The 13,927-nt window shown below is 52.4% G+C and overlaps 1 protein-coding gene across 7 annotated transcripts in view; it reads left to right on the top strand.

The window, feature by feature from the left end:
• The first annotated feature begins 654 nt into the window (after positions 1-654).
• The window catches only part of XYLB (xylulokinase), a 43,909-nt gene continuing 30,636 nt past the window's right edge, over positions 655-13,927 (top strand). For all 7 annotated transcript variants that reach the window (XR_005021995.1, XM_036870608.1, XM_036870610.1 and 4 more), the window contains exons 1-8: positions 655-772; positions 1,998-2,080; positions 5,402-5,471; positions 7,592-7,672; positions 9,808-9,894; positions 10,533-10,661; positions 11,483-11,548; positions 13,245-13,317. Coding sequence is in view for 6 of the 7 variants with exons in the window: in XM_036870608.1 (XP_036726503.1) it covers positions 716-772; positions 1,998-2,080; positions 5,402-5,471; positions 7,592-7,672; positions 9,808-9,894; positions 10,533-10,661; positions 11,483-11,548; positions 13,245-13,317 (646 nt within the window). In the remaining variant the exon portion in view is untranslated. The remainder of the gene's footprint in view (positions 773-1,997; positions 2,081-5,401; positions 5,472-7,591; positions 7,673-9,807; positions 9,895-10,532; positions 10,662-11,482; positions 11,549-13,244; positions 13,318-13,927) is intronic.

Below are 13,927 nucleotides of genomic sequence, written 5' to 3' on the forward strand. Positions count from 1 at the left end.
GAAAAGGAGTGAGTCTGCTTTTTGTTCTCATCCCCCTTCACCGTGCCTGGAATACCAGCTGACCGCAGGAATGAACGAAGGAGCCCCCTCCGGGGGAAGTGGGGGTGAGGTGGCTCAGGAGCTCCGACTTTAAATACAGAGGTGGGATGCGGCACACGTCAGAGCTGGGGAACTACTCAGATCTACTGGGTCAGGGCAGGGCCTGCTGGAGCCCCGTGCCTCCAACCCCAGGGCACATTTCCCTGTGCCCCGTAACTCACCACCATGATGGACAGCTGCTCCAGTACCCGAGAGGGACGGCCATGGAGGTCCCCAGGCTCAGGGCCCCCAGAGAGACAGGGACAAGCCGGCTTAAGGTTGAATCCTCTGGCCCAGGCGTCCTCCGAGAGCAGGCAGGCAGCGTTAGGGCCGGGCCTGTGCAGGGAGCACATTTGGATGGGAAGCGGGGCGGGGCGGGATTGGAGGGAGAGGGCTGCGCAGGGGACACCCGTAGGTCGCCCAGGTGCGAAGCGCAGGCGGCGGCCGAGCCACGGCGTCCCCGCCCTGTTCACCAGCAGGCGGCGCCAGAGCGCAAGGCCGCGGGGGCCTCGGGCCACGGAGTCCGGCCGGGCGGGGCGAGGGGCGGACCCCGGCTTATCCGAGCGTTGGGGCGCGGCGGCAGTCCGGCCGCGGGAAGGACCGACAGAGCGACACGCCTCCTAGAACCTCCGCGGCCATGGCCGAGCACGCCGCTCGCCGCTGCTGCCTGGGCTGGGACTTCAGCACGCAGCAGGTATCGGCGCGGGCCCGGGGCCGGCCGGGCGGGGCCGCCTTTTCCGCGACGCCAGGCGGGCTGTCGGGGGACCCGGGCGCCTGGAACCCTGGGCCGCGCCGCCGGCGCGCCTCCTTCTCGGGCTTCCCGGGGACCCGGCGCCTCCGCCCGGCCTGGACCCCGGCACTCCTAGAAAGGGCGCCCACCCCCACTCTCCTGAGGGCACGTGGCGGGGAAATAACCGGAAGGCTGGGGGGGACCCGAAGGGCTCGCGCGCCGTCATGGGCACAGATTGACAGGGACCCGAAGGAGCTCAGCTACTGTAAACAGAGGACCAGACAGACGGGTAGACACGCAGGCAGAGCCAGTGAACTGCAACCAGATAACCGCTAGAAGCTTTTTTTTTTTTTTTTTTTAAGTGAAATGGGCACAGTGTACACCTGAACTTTGTTCCGCCCTGTGACAGCCCCTGGTTGGCACCAGCGTGCCCGGGTCAACGTGCCCAGCTGTGCTGCTCTCGGGGCCAGTCAGACAGGCAAGCAGAGTCAAAATTTGTCATCAAACTGGGTTTGGGGTGCCAAGGGGCTGGCTCCTCCTGAACTTGGGAAATCAACACAGTTGCAGTGAAATCCCCCTCCTCGGATGGGTCAAGGGAGCAAGGCCAATCCCTGATCAAAGTCCTGTGGGACCTTGGATAGGTCAGGTTGTCCTGCTAGGCCTCAGTTTCTCCATCTGTCCAGGAAAGGAGTTGCATCCTTGAGTTTGGAGGTCTGCTCCATTGGGGCATGTGTCTCTGGTCCTTGACCATGGCCTGTGGGAACAGACCAGGGGCCTTGCCTCTCAGATCTCTGCAGGCGTGGACCTCCAAGAGACATCTCAAAACCTTGCCTCCCATGCCTTCCCCTCTAGGACTTTCTCAGACCTCCTTGCCTGGCACAGGAACCAACTCATCTGTGAACATCTACCTCTAGAGGAGCTTGGCTTTGGCTGTTTGGAGGGCAAAAATTCCCTGAGCTACATGGGTGTTGCTGCCTCAGCTTCTCCATTTTACTAAGTCTTTGGATATGTCCCCAGATGAGGCCTCTGTTTCCATGGTTACAATGATGCCCCCCCCCCCAGCCTCAAGGAGATCTCCAGACTGAACCACTTCTAGGGGGCTGGGCTTCACTTGGTGATGTTCATATCCCTGGACCAGTGTAGAAGCTGAGGAAAATTCTATACATTGTTTTTTTTTAATGCCTTCCAGGTAAAAGTTGTTGCTGTTGATGCAGAGCTGAATGTCTTCTACGAGGACAGTGTGCTTTTTGACAGAGACCTTCTAGAATTTGGGTATGTACCTAGTGTGCATGTGTGCGTTGGGGGTTGGTTTTGAGCTCCTCCCTGAACCTTTTTTTTTTTTTGGCTGTACCGTGTGCAGCTTGTGGGACTGTAGTTCCCCCACCAGGGATTGAACCTGGGCACCCCCCCCACCCCAGGTGAAAGCGTGAGTCCTAACCACTGGACCACCAGGGAACTCCCCCTCCTTCAACCTTTTACATTTATAAACCACACTGTTCTGGTTTCCTCAAACTGCAGGAGGGGTTGTCTTGATAAATCTCTCAGCATCTTTCTTCTATGCCTAGAATGCACGCTCCTGCATTCCTTTCCAATTCCACTCATTGCTTCATATATTTATAGTAGGTATCAGTTGAGACTTACTTTGTACCAAGCACTGTGCTGGGTGCTGGGATGGTGAACGAAAAAGAGACATTGTCCTTGCTTTCCTAGAGCTTCCCATTGAGTGGGGGGGATTGATATCAATCAAAGACTGATTGATTAAAGAAAAAATAAAAAAAGAATGTTTGTTTATAAACTCAGAGAAGGCCATTGAAGGAAAGAAACTCACTTCTTCAAGTGCATATTGTAAAGGAATGTGACCTAGATTTGTGAGAGTAGTTTAGGGAATGTTCCTAAGGAAGTAGTGCTTAAGCCAAGATCTGAATGAGTGGGGTTAGCCAGGTGATAGAAGGTAGAGAGCTTTCCAGGCAGAAGGAGTGGCATGTGCAAAGGCCCTGTGGCAAGGAACACTGCTCATTCATGGAACTGAAGAAGACCAAGTGGCTGGGGAGCAGAGAGGGAGGTGGAAGCTGGGTTGGGCCATATAGGCCATGGAATAGAGTTTGTCTTTATCCTAAAAACTATGGTCACCCACTGAAGGGCCATAGGAATGGGGGGGCCGGGGAGGTATGACATGGTTTTATTTGTGTTTTGAAAAGATCTCTCTGGTGCAGTGGGAAAGCAGGTGGGATGTGGCCAGAATACAGGTTGGAAAACTACTGAGGAGGTTTTTCAAGATCATCTGGATGGGAAATGATGTTGACTGGAGGAGAGAGAACTGGGTGGTAAAATTGACAGGTCTTGGTACAGAATTGAATGTGAGATGTGAAGGTGAGGCTTCTGGCTGGCATTCAGGGTGGATGGTAGACTATGAAAGAGAATTGGTTTCCAGAAGAAAGACCATGAGTTTAGGTTTTGTATTAGTTTGGTAGGGCTGCCAGAACAAAATACCACAGACTGGGTGGTTTAAATAACAGACATTTATGTTCTCATGGGTCTGGAGTCTGGAAGTCCAATTTCAAGGTGCTGGCAGTGTTGTTTTCCTCTGAGGTCTCTCTCCTTGGTTTCCAGATGGCTGCCTTCTTGCTGCCTCTCACATGGTTGTCTCTCTGTGTGAGTGCACCCCTGGTGTCTCCCACTTATGTTATTTATGTCCTAATCTTTTTTTTTAAGTTGATATGTTGTATTTTCATTTTTATTCAGTTCAAGAAATTTTCTTTTTTTTCTGGCCACGCTGTGTGGCATGTGGGATCTTAGTTCCCCGACGAGGGGTCGAACCTGTGCACCCAGCAGTGGAAGCATGGAGTCTTAACCACTGGACCACCAGGGAAGTCCCTCAACTTGTGAATTTTGGGGGACACAATTCAGTCCATAACAGCTGTGGATTTGTTGATTTTGAGGTGTCTCAGAGAGGTCCTGGTAGAAGTTTCCCTCCATGTCTATTTTAGATGTCACTTCCTTCTTGAAGCCTTCTCTGCTGGCCTTTCCTTCTCACTGCCCATCACCTTGTGTTGCCATCTATCTCTCCCCCAGCTGATGTGTCTCCTTTGAGCTGAGGTTGGAAGCCACCTTGCTTTCATATTTTTTTTTAATTTATTTTATTTATTTACTTTTGGCTGCATTGGGTCTTCATTACTGCACACGGACTTTCTCTAGTTGCGGCAAGCGGGGGCTACTCTTTGTTGTGGTGCGTGGGCTTCTCATTGTGGTGGCTTCTCTTGTTGCGGAGCACGGGCTCTAGGCACGCGGGCTTCAGTAGTTGTGGCACGTTGGCTCAGTAGTTGTGGCTCGCGGACTCTAGAGTGCAGGCTCAGTAGTTGTGGCACACGGGCTTAGTTGCCCCACAGCACATGGGATCTTCCCAGACCAGGGCTCGAACCCTTGTCCCCTACATTGGCAGGCAGATTCTTAACCACTGCGCCACCAGGGAAGCCCTTGCTTTCATATTTTATATTACTGCAGGCCACCCGTGTTAGAGTTTTGGTAGTTTGTGTCTTTCAAGGAACTGGTCCATTTCATCTAACCTATCAGGTTTGTGGCCATAGAGTTGTTCATAATATTCCTTTGTTGTCCTTTGATGCCTATAGGATCAGTAGTGATGACCCTTCTATCGTTTCTGATGTTGGGAATTTGTGTCTTCTCTCTTTTTTCTCTTGATGAGCCTGGCTAGAGATTTATCAATTTTATTGATCTTTCCAAAGGATCAGCTTTTGGTTTCATTGATTTTCTCTTTTCATTTTCACTGACTCGTGTTCTAATTTTAATTATTTCTTTTCTTCTGCTTGGGTTATTGCTGTTGTTGCCATATTTGAGTTTTTGGTTTTGATTTTTTTTTAATTTTTATTTTATTTATTTATGGCTGTGTTGGGTCTTCGTTTCTGTGCGAGGGCTTTCTCTAGTTGTGGCAAGTGGGGGCCACTCTTCATCGTGGTGCACGGGCCTCTCACTATCGCAGCCTCTCTTCTTGCAGAGCACAGGCTCCAGACGCGCAGGCTCAGTAATTGTGGCTCATGGGCCCAGTTGCTCCGCGGCATGTGGGATCTTCCCAGACCAAGGCTCGAACCCGTGTCCCCTGCATTGGCAGGCAGATTCTCAACCACTGCACCACCAGGGAAGCCCTGAGTTTTTGTTTTTTATGTCATTGAATTTCTCAATCTCTTTTTCTGTTGCTTCTTGGTTTTGAGTCATCGTTTAAAAGGCCTCCTCACTCCAAGATTATGAAGTGGCTTTGGAAGGGCTTCTAATCCAACCCCAAATTTCTCCAGTCCCTTCATGCCCACTGCTCCAAGTGACTGCCTTGCAGGGTGAACCCCTTATACTTAGAAGGCTTGTTTTTGCTGGTGCTTTCCGAGAATTGCCACCTCTGGGCCACACCGGGCAATTTCCATGCCTTCTCTCTCCATCTTGCCCAGCATCTTCCCTGTTCAATCTAGAGCTCCCACACAAGGCTGTGGGGGTGGGAGGGTGCTTCTCCTTCTGTGGGAGGGATCCAGGATGTGCCATCACTGGGCCCCCGCCTGAGGCTCTATCCCACATTCTGTCTTCTGCTTGTAGGACTCAGGGTGGAGTTCATGTTCACGAGGATGGGCTGACAGTGACTTCTCCAGTCCTGATGTGGGTCCAGGTAAGTACAGGGATTTCTGTCCCTCTCCTGTCCCAGCCCATCTTACCAGCAGACTTGGCGATTTGCTAGGGAGCCCAAAGGTGGCAGCTCATGAGAGCCTCTGTTGAGAGGTCCTCCTGGGGCAGTGGAATCTGCATGGTCCTAGGGCCAGACTCAGCCTCGGTACTCCTGAGCTGAGAGGACTCGCAAAGGGCTTCCAGGTTCTGAAGCCAGAGCAGCTGGAAAGTCCTGCCAGGGACCATCTTTAAAATGCCACAGAGCAGGGCTTCCCTGGTGGCGCAGTCGTTGAGAATCTGCCTGCCAATGCAGGGGACACGGGTTCGAGCCCTGGTCTGGGAAGATCCCACATGCCGCGGAGCAACTAGGCCCGTGAGCCACAACTACTGAGCCTGCACGTCTGGAGCCTGTGCTCCGCAACAAGAGAGGCCACAATAGTGAGAGGCCCGCGCACCGTGATGAAGAGTGGCCCCCGCTTGCCGCAACTAGAGAAAGCCCTCGCACAGAAACGAAGACCCAACACAGCCAAAAATATAAATTAATTAATTAATTTTTTTAAAAAAACAGAAAAACTCCTTTAAAAAAAAAAAAAAGCCACAGAGCAAACGTTTCCCAAACACTCTGGTTTCAGGCCCTGTGGCCACCCTTGAACCCTGAGATCCAAACATGGCCCTTGGGCTCTTTTCTTAGTACTCAGTCGCCAGACTCTAACTCCAGGGGCAGGGGCCGTCAGAATGGTGGCTTGTGACCTGCCCAGTCAGGCTCGGATCCATCCCAAGCCAGGCCTGCCCACTCAGGACCAGCGAGAAAGGAAGATGCCTGTTGCCAGATCCAGGTGACCCACAGGGCCACAGGGCCAGGGTGTGTGGACAGCACAGGCAGGTATGATAGGAGCCAAGGGCTGCCTCATGGGCCGCAGGGGACCTGAGACCCTGAAACTAGAGGCCAGCCAGAGGCAGCACTGAATGTGTCTGGCCAAAGCTTTTTCAGTCCTCCAGTACCTGTTTAACCGATTCCCTGTACTAACTTCTTTCTGTTAATGTAACAAGGATGATTTCTTTTTTATCGGCCTGACCCTGACGCATACTGGAGGGATGGGGGTAAAGGATGAATTTCTGCCACACAGGCTGCCGGGGAAATACTTCAGGGGGCTGAGCCGGACCACAGGGCAGTGGCAGTGGGGGTAACCGGCAAGAGTCGCTGTCTGGAGGTCCCACTGAGGATGTCAGGGGCTTCGGATGGGCCAAGGCCTTAACCTGGGGAGGTGGCAAGTGAGTAGAGAGCCAAGCTTGGGGTTGGGACGAGGATAATTGCTACTCCTGAGGGGCCCCCAGAACTGGACCTGTTCTAGCTTTGCCAGTCCCTTCCCCAGCTCTGCCCCACTCCCTGCCTGAGGTTTGGCAAGCAGGGCCAAGTTGGCAGCCACAGCCAGGGCTGTGAAAGAGCCCTCCCGGCATAGGATGGGGGTGGGAGGGTCAGGCCAAAGCTCCAGTGGCTTCTCCCTGAAGAAAACACAGCCTGGGATCCGTATCTAATTCCCGGGGAAGTGTCAAGCTCTGCTGGGTGGCACCATCCATCCCACACATGGGGTCTTGCCAGAAAGGTAGTTCCAACCAGACGGTGGAGGGAGAAATAGGGGGTTGGGACAGATGGTCACCATCTTTACCTACTCCCTCCAACCTGTACTCCCGGACACAGGAGTCTGGGCCTGGAGCCCTGTTCTGATGGGAGCCTCTGCTTTGCTCTTTGCTTCTCCATTGCAGTGAAGTTATATCACTAATATGGTGGGTTGAAAATGCAGATAAAAGAAACCGAAATTTGAGCCACCTTGTTTTTGCTCTTCCTGCGTGCCTGGAAGTCACCAATTGGAGAAGCAAAGTTTGAGGAGTGCTGGTTTCTGATTCCATTTATTTAAAATATTTTTAACATAGCTCACTTTTTTATTTGTTTGATGCCTACTCGTTTAATTGATGTATTTATTCTAGTGCTTCCAAATCCCGAGTCATCAGTTCCTTCTCTGCCTCCACTGGAAGGGCAGGCACTTACAGTCCAAGTCAAGGCTTGTGTGTTAGCCTGGTTCCGTGGTTCAGGACAGTCACAGTGGATTCTGTGTTTCTTCTCAGGCTTTGGATATCATCTTGGAGAAGATGAAGGCTTCGGGCTTTGACTTCTCTCAAGTTCTCGCCTTGTCTGGGGCGGGCCAGGTTTGTTTGCTGCAGCCTCTGTCTATGGCGTAAGGGTGTCTGTCTTGGGCAATGGTGCACGTGCTGAGGTGACAGCTTCCCTCGAGGGAAGGTGCTTGTTCTTGAAAGCCACGGCGCACATTTTGTTGCAGTGAAAATCCGTATAGCTGTTTCACCTTGGTGGATATATCACTTGCCTCCTTGCAAAAGGATTTGAGACAGTTCTTACAATTAAGCATTATACAAAATAGGACACAGGGTGAGGAGGCACTGGATAGAGGTCCTCTAAGGCGAAGAGGAAGCATTTGACATGAATGTACTATGACTGAGGGCACAAAATTGCTTTTCTGTTTCTTGGAAGTAAAAGCAAAGTCAGAAATCATGCTAATAATGATAGCAGTTTTAGTAGTAGAGATATTAGTAATAATGGTGACAAAGAACATGGAGCACTTAGTGTATGGTGGGTGCAGTGCTGAGCATTTTACATGCACTAACTTAACCCTCATAACGATTGTACCAGGTGGTATCATGCAGTGGTTAGCGCAGGGGCTCTGGGTTTGATCCCTAGCTCTGCCATTTACCAGCAGCAACCTGGGGCACGTCGTCCAGCTTTCTGGTGCCTCCATACTCTCATGTGCCGTAGGGTCAATGTGAATGTTAAATACATAGAACAGGGCAAAAAAACTTTAAGTTTTAGCTGCTTTTATTATCATTGCCATTTACATGGGGAAACAGAGGCACCACGTGGTGATGTCACTTGCCCAAGGTCACATAGCTGCTAGGAGGGGGAGTCAGGATTCAAGTCCAGTGTTATCCTCCGAATCACTTTGCTCCATGCTGGATTAGCGTGTCTTCACATCCTTGTTAGAGAGCACTTGCTGATGCTTCTGAAGATGCCTCTTCTTCCCCTGACCTAACAGGAGTGTACTGATTGTGTCCTTGTTACACTAAACAGAGTCCCTGGTGATCATGTCCACACCTCTCACCTGAACCCCAGGCCTGGACACCCTCTCCCTCCCAGACATCCCCTCCGCCCCCTTGGCCGGGTGTCCCAGGAATACCCCAAACTTATCATGTCGCAGACTGAGCACACTGTCTTCCCCCCGATGTCCTCCTCCGGTGCCCTTTCTTGGGGAGTTCTCCTTCTCCACCGGGGCCACACCCCAGGTGTCCTTCCTGACCCCTCCATCTTCCCACCCCTACATCCAGGGGGTCCCCTCGTGCTGCTGATTTGTGCATGACTCTTGAGTCTGCCATCTCTTCTCCAACTCCGCCTCTGTTGCCCCAGGCCTAGTACCCATCATTTTTCTCTGGGCCTCTGCTTCTCCTCCCTTCCTCCAACCTACCTTCTCCATGACTCCCACAAGCCCTTTCATACGTTCAGCCCTGGCCATGTCACTCCCCTGCCAATCCAGAGTTCTCACCACCCCAAGATAAACCCCAGCCTCCCGAGCATGGATGTCAAGGCCCAGACTGTCACCTCCCCCTCCAGTCCCTACTGCCCCCCGCCCCAGCCTCAGGCCCCTTCCCTGCACCTGCCAGCCTCTCTCAGCTGTGGTTACTCTCTGCGTGGAGCACCTCCACCCTCAACTCTGGGATCCTTCCCTAATTATCACGTCCACTTCTACCCACCTGCACCCCCAGCTGGCTAGATGCCCCTCCTCTGTGTTCCCACAGCCCTGCCACTGCACTTAATAGGGTTTTGTCCGTTTGTGTCCTTTTCCCTGACTCAACTCCAGTATCCTGCAGAGTAGCGACAATACTACCCTAGTCATTCTGTCCCATGCCTGGCACGATCTACATGATCCATCAATGTTTGTTGAATGAATAGTGGGTAAGTGAATGAATGAGTGAATGTCAGGTAATACTATGAGCAATATATTTAAATACAGTTTTACAAAGCCACCAAAACCCAGACCGATAGTTCTTTCTTGGACCCTTCCTACAAGTTTTGAGGCGGACAGGCCAGAGTTCCTCCCCATATTATAGAAATGAAAACCAAGTCTCATAAAGGTGATGACCTCTGCGACTTACAGGTGGCGGGGCAGGCTTCGAGTCCAGTTCTTTGGCGTGTGGTCTGGGGTCTTTCTGGGTCTCCAGGAGGCTGACACAGGTGTGTGGCCGCGTGAACGTGGGCTTGGGTTTTCCCTCGGCAGCAACATGGAAGCGTGTACTGGAAGGCTGGGGCCAGCCAGGTGCTGACAAGCTTGTCACCGGACCTCCTGTTGCATGAGCAGCTGCAGGTAACTGGCCGTGCTGTGGGAGTCTGAGAAATTTCCGTAGTGGGGAGAAGGGCCCCGAATCCTGTGGGCCCTGAAGCCTGGGGCTTTTGTGCATCATCAGGGGTGTGGGAAGGTGGCTTGGGCAGCAGTCCTGTGAGCGTGGTCTTCCCTGCCTGCCTGCCACAGACATCCCTGCTGTCTGGACAGAGGCTCAGGTGCCAACAGCCCACAGCACACTGGTCCCCTCCAGCCCAGCAGGACTCTGTCGCGAGTTCCCCCCTCAGGAATCTCCCCCTGGGACACGATGCGTCCCGGTGATGCTGGGAAGGTAGGCTCTGGTGTCTCCTTTTCTCCCAGGCTCCACAGGCTCCCGCCGAGCCGCCCTTTGCTGCCGCTCTGGCCCTTCACCGCCCATCTCCGGTGTTGCCTGTGGTGCTCAGGTGTCCTCGCCAGAACCTTCCACCTTGAGCTTTCTGGGGAGGGACCCCGCTAGGCCGGGCCGAGGTTTGGACATGAAGGGCTTGCCCATGGGTCTTCCAAGGTCACATCCAGGGAAGAGGCGTCCGCAGCTGCTGTGATGGGCGTGGCTGCCAGCGCCAGGGCGGCCCCTGGAGTCAGTGGGCGGAGCTCATGCCTGTGCCTCTGCCCCTTCCTTCCAGGCCTGTTTCTCCATCCGTGACTGCCCGGTGTGGATGGACTCCAGCACCACAGCCCAGTGCCGCCAGCTGGAGGCCACCGTGGGTGGGGCCCAGGCTCTCAGCTGCCTCACTGGGTCCCGCGCCTATGAGGTGGGCGGCGCCCGCCATGGGCTGGGGACGGGCTGGGCCAGGAGGAAGGTCTGGTTGCTGGCTCTGGTGCCTTCTCCCTGGGTGTCTGGGAGGACACGGCTGGTGACCTGTCCCTGTGGGATCACGTGAGGCTGTGTGGGTGCCCCCCCCGTGGAGCCAGGACCGGGCACGCTGGCCCCTGATGCTGAGCAAGGCCATGCGTGCTGCTCAGCGAGCATGGCAGACCTCCTCTTGCTCCCCAGCTCTCCCAGGTCAGAGCTGAGGCGTGACCGCGGCTGTGCTGTGTGTGGGGGTGATGGTGGCACCTCAGCTTCAGCCTCTTTAACCTGGAGATAAAAATAGCACTTACATTTTGGGTAGTTTTGCAGCTGAGAGGAGTCAGTGCTTGTAAGATGCTTAGTGCAGCTCCTGGGAAAGTAAAAAAAAATAAGAGTGCCTCTTTCCTGCTGGCTTCAGCCATGGTCCTACCCCATCCCCTAGGGTGGCTGCTATGGGCCCAGCTGGGGTAATTCGATACTCCCTGGAGCAGAGGTTTGGGGGATAGGACCAACCCCACTTGGGTTGCCTTAAGGAAGAAGAATGTGGGTGGGGAATACCTGAGTCCCCTGCATGGGTGCCCTCGGTCAGAGCAGACACCCTCCTGTGTAAGGAGCGAGGTTATTACTAAGGATGTTCAGCAGACACCAAACATTTCCAGATTTGAGGCCTTCTTAAGCTCTCATGCTAACTAATCTTCAGAGCATGCTACACTGACTTTACTTTATGAAGTTGATCATTCCCTGTAGGATTTGGGTTTTTAAGAATTTGCACTCTTTTTCCAGCGATTTACAGGAAACCAAATTGCAAAGCTTTACCAGCAGAACCCCGAGGCCTACTCACACACAGAGGTTGGTTAAACGTTCCTCTTTTTTTTTTTTTTAAAGATTTTTTTTTTTTGGATGTGGACCATTTTTAAAGTCTTTATTGAATTTGTTACAATATTGTTACAATATTGCTTCTGTTTTTGGTTTTTTGGCCGCGAGGCATGTGGGATCTTAGCTCCCCAACCAGGGATCGAACCCGCACCCCCTGTATTGGAAGGCGAAGTCTTCCAATACCCTGGACTGCCAGGGGAGTGCCTAAACATTCCTCTTTGATTGAAAGTCACAGTTGAATTCCTTTTATAACTTAGCATAAATCTCATGTGCATGGGCTAAAAACATTGATTAGCAGACTTAAAAATGATATATATTCAATTTGCTTTTATTCTCATTGTCAGGCTTTTTCCAAAGAGGTGGGAAAGAACGGAATTGTGGGAAAGAGAATTCTGGGGCTCTCCTGACCAGAAGGGTGGAGGTCAGGGTCAGGGTGGGAGCAGGGGGACTGATGTCTTCCTGGGACCACCTGAGTAGGAGATCTGGGTGCCCTTAGGCTCTGTCTACTCAATTTCTGTGGTTAATGCAGGATGGTTACCTGCATTTGATTGGTGTGGGGTCATTGTTTTCTTAGGAAATTTGTAAGGCTGGACCAGTGTCTCCAGCTGTGGCCCTTCAACCAGAGCCAGGAACCCAGGTTCATTCCTTGATCCACAGTTGCTGAAAGCCAGCACTTAATGCTGCCTGAGAAGCCGCTCAACATCCTGGCTAGTGATTGTCCTCTCTAAGTAATTAGAAAATGATCAGCTTGTGTTAAACCAAATTGCCTTTTAAATCTTGAACGTTAACATGCAGTTTTTAATTTAATGATTCAAGGTTCCAGGTTACTCTGCAGCGTTAGCCGTTAATGAAGGTTTTGGGTGGAGGGGGTGATAAAAGTTCTCTGAATTCTATGTGTGGAACAAAGGTGGCCCAACTGGGGACAGGAGGTGATGGCATTCTCTCCCCTGGTCCAAGGGCCTGTGATTCCCATGTGGAAGCAGAGACCCTCAGGGTGACATTTAGAATCCATTATCAATTCCTCCCGCTCATGCTTGGCGCCTCTGGCTTCTGAGGGACCGGCTTTCACTTCTCATTCTGAACCCCTGAGACCGTGTTTGTTGTTTCTGAATCCTGTGGCCACGCATCCCACTTCCTCTGTGACTAGATATAAAGACCACAGACATGGAGGAGGGAAATCAGGGCACCACACTCCCTGGCATATGGATTCTGGGTGAAAACCTGCTTCCCTAAGCGTGGCTTTTTTATAAGGTTTTGTAGTTGGTTTGTTTGTTGTTGGTTTTTATTTTTGGCTGTGCCTCGCAGCTTGCAGGATCTTAGTTCCCTGACCAGGGATTGAACCCAGACTCCCAGCAGTGAAAACCCGGAATCCTTCCCACCAGGGAACTCCCTTTTTTTTCTTTTCCATTTTGAACTTGACAGTTTTATGGCTTGTCAGAAACTGCAGAGCAAGGGGCTTTCCTAAGGAGTCACTTCTTGGTGTTCCAGCCACTCAAAATGTTCTGAAGGACTGAGGGATATGCAGTCCCTCACATTGCTGGGGCATCTTGCTCAAAATTTCTACTTCCCTCCCCAGTTTAAAACTCTTGTTCTGTTGTGTGTGTGTCAGAAGTAGTCAGTTGTTTATGGAAGTGAGTCATAAATCTCGCTGTGTTTCTCTCTTCTGCAGAGAATTTCCTTGGTCAGTAGTTTTGCTGCTTCTCTGTTCCTTGGGTCTCACTCTCCTATTGACTACAGTGACGGTAAGTCTTCGGAGTCCATGGTGTGGGTCTGTTTAGCGGGTGTGCGGGCAGCGTGAGCCCCATGCACCCGGGTGGGTGCCAGTCTTCCAGCCCTACCGTCTGTTGCCAAGAAGGGAGTGTATTATCTTTTGCGGTGTAACAAATGGCCCCAGCGCTTAGCAGCTGAGAGTCATAAATGTTTGTTATCTCAGAGAGTTTCTGAAGGTCAGTAATCAGGGAGTGGCTTCTCTGAATGGTTCTGGCCTAGGCTCTCTTAGGAGGTGGCAGTCACGCTGGCCGCCAGCACTGCGGTCACTTAAAGGCTTGACTGGGGCTGGAGGATCCACTTCCAGGCCACACACGTGACTATGGGCCAGAGACCTCAGTCCCTTGCCACGTGAGCCCCTCCCCTATGTGGGAGCTGGATTCACCCTAAGCGAGGGGTGAGAGGAGACAGCGGCCAAGCAGAAGCTGCAGAGTCTTTCACATGATCTTGGGAGTGATGCACATCCCTTTCCCTGGTCACACAGACCTGCGGGAACAGGGAGAGGGGACCTCAAATGGTGTGAACACTAGGGGATGAGAGGGATCATCTTGGAGCCTGGCTCCCACAAGGAGTTACTTACTGAAG

The sequence above is a fragment of the Balaenoptera musculus genome, chromosome 11, assembly GCF_009873245.2.
Source record: "Balaenoptera musculus isolate JJ_BM4_2016_0621 chromosome 11, mBalMus1.pri.v3, whole genome shotgun sequence".
NCBI classification, from domain to species: domain Eukaryota; kingdom Metazoa; phylum Chordata; class Mammalia; order Artiodactyla; family Balaenopteridae; genus Balaenoptera; species Balaenoptera musculus.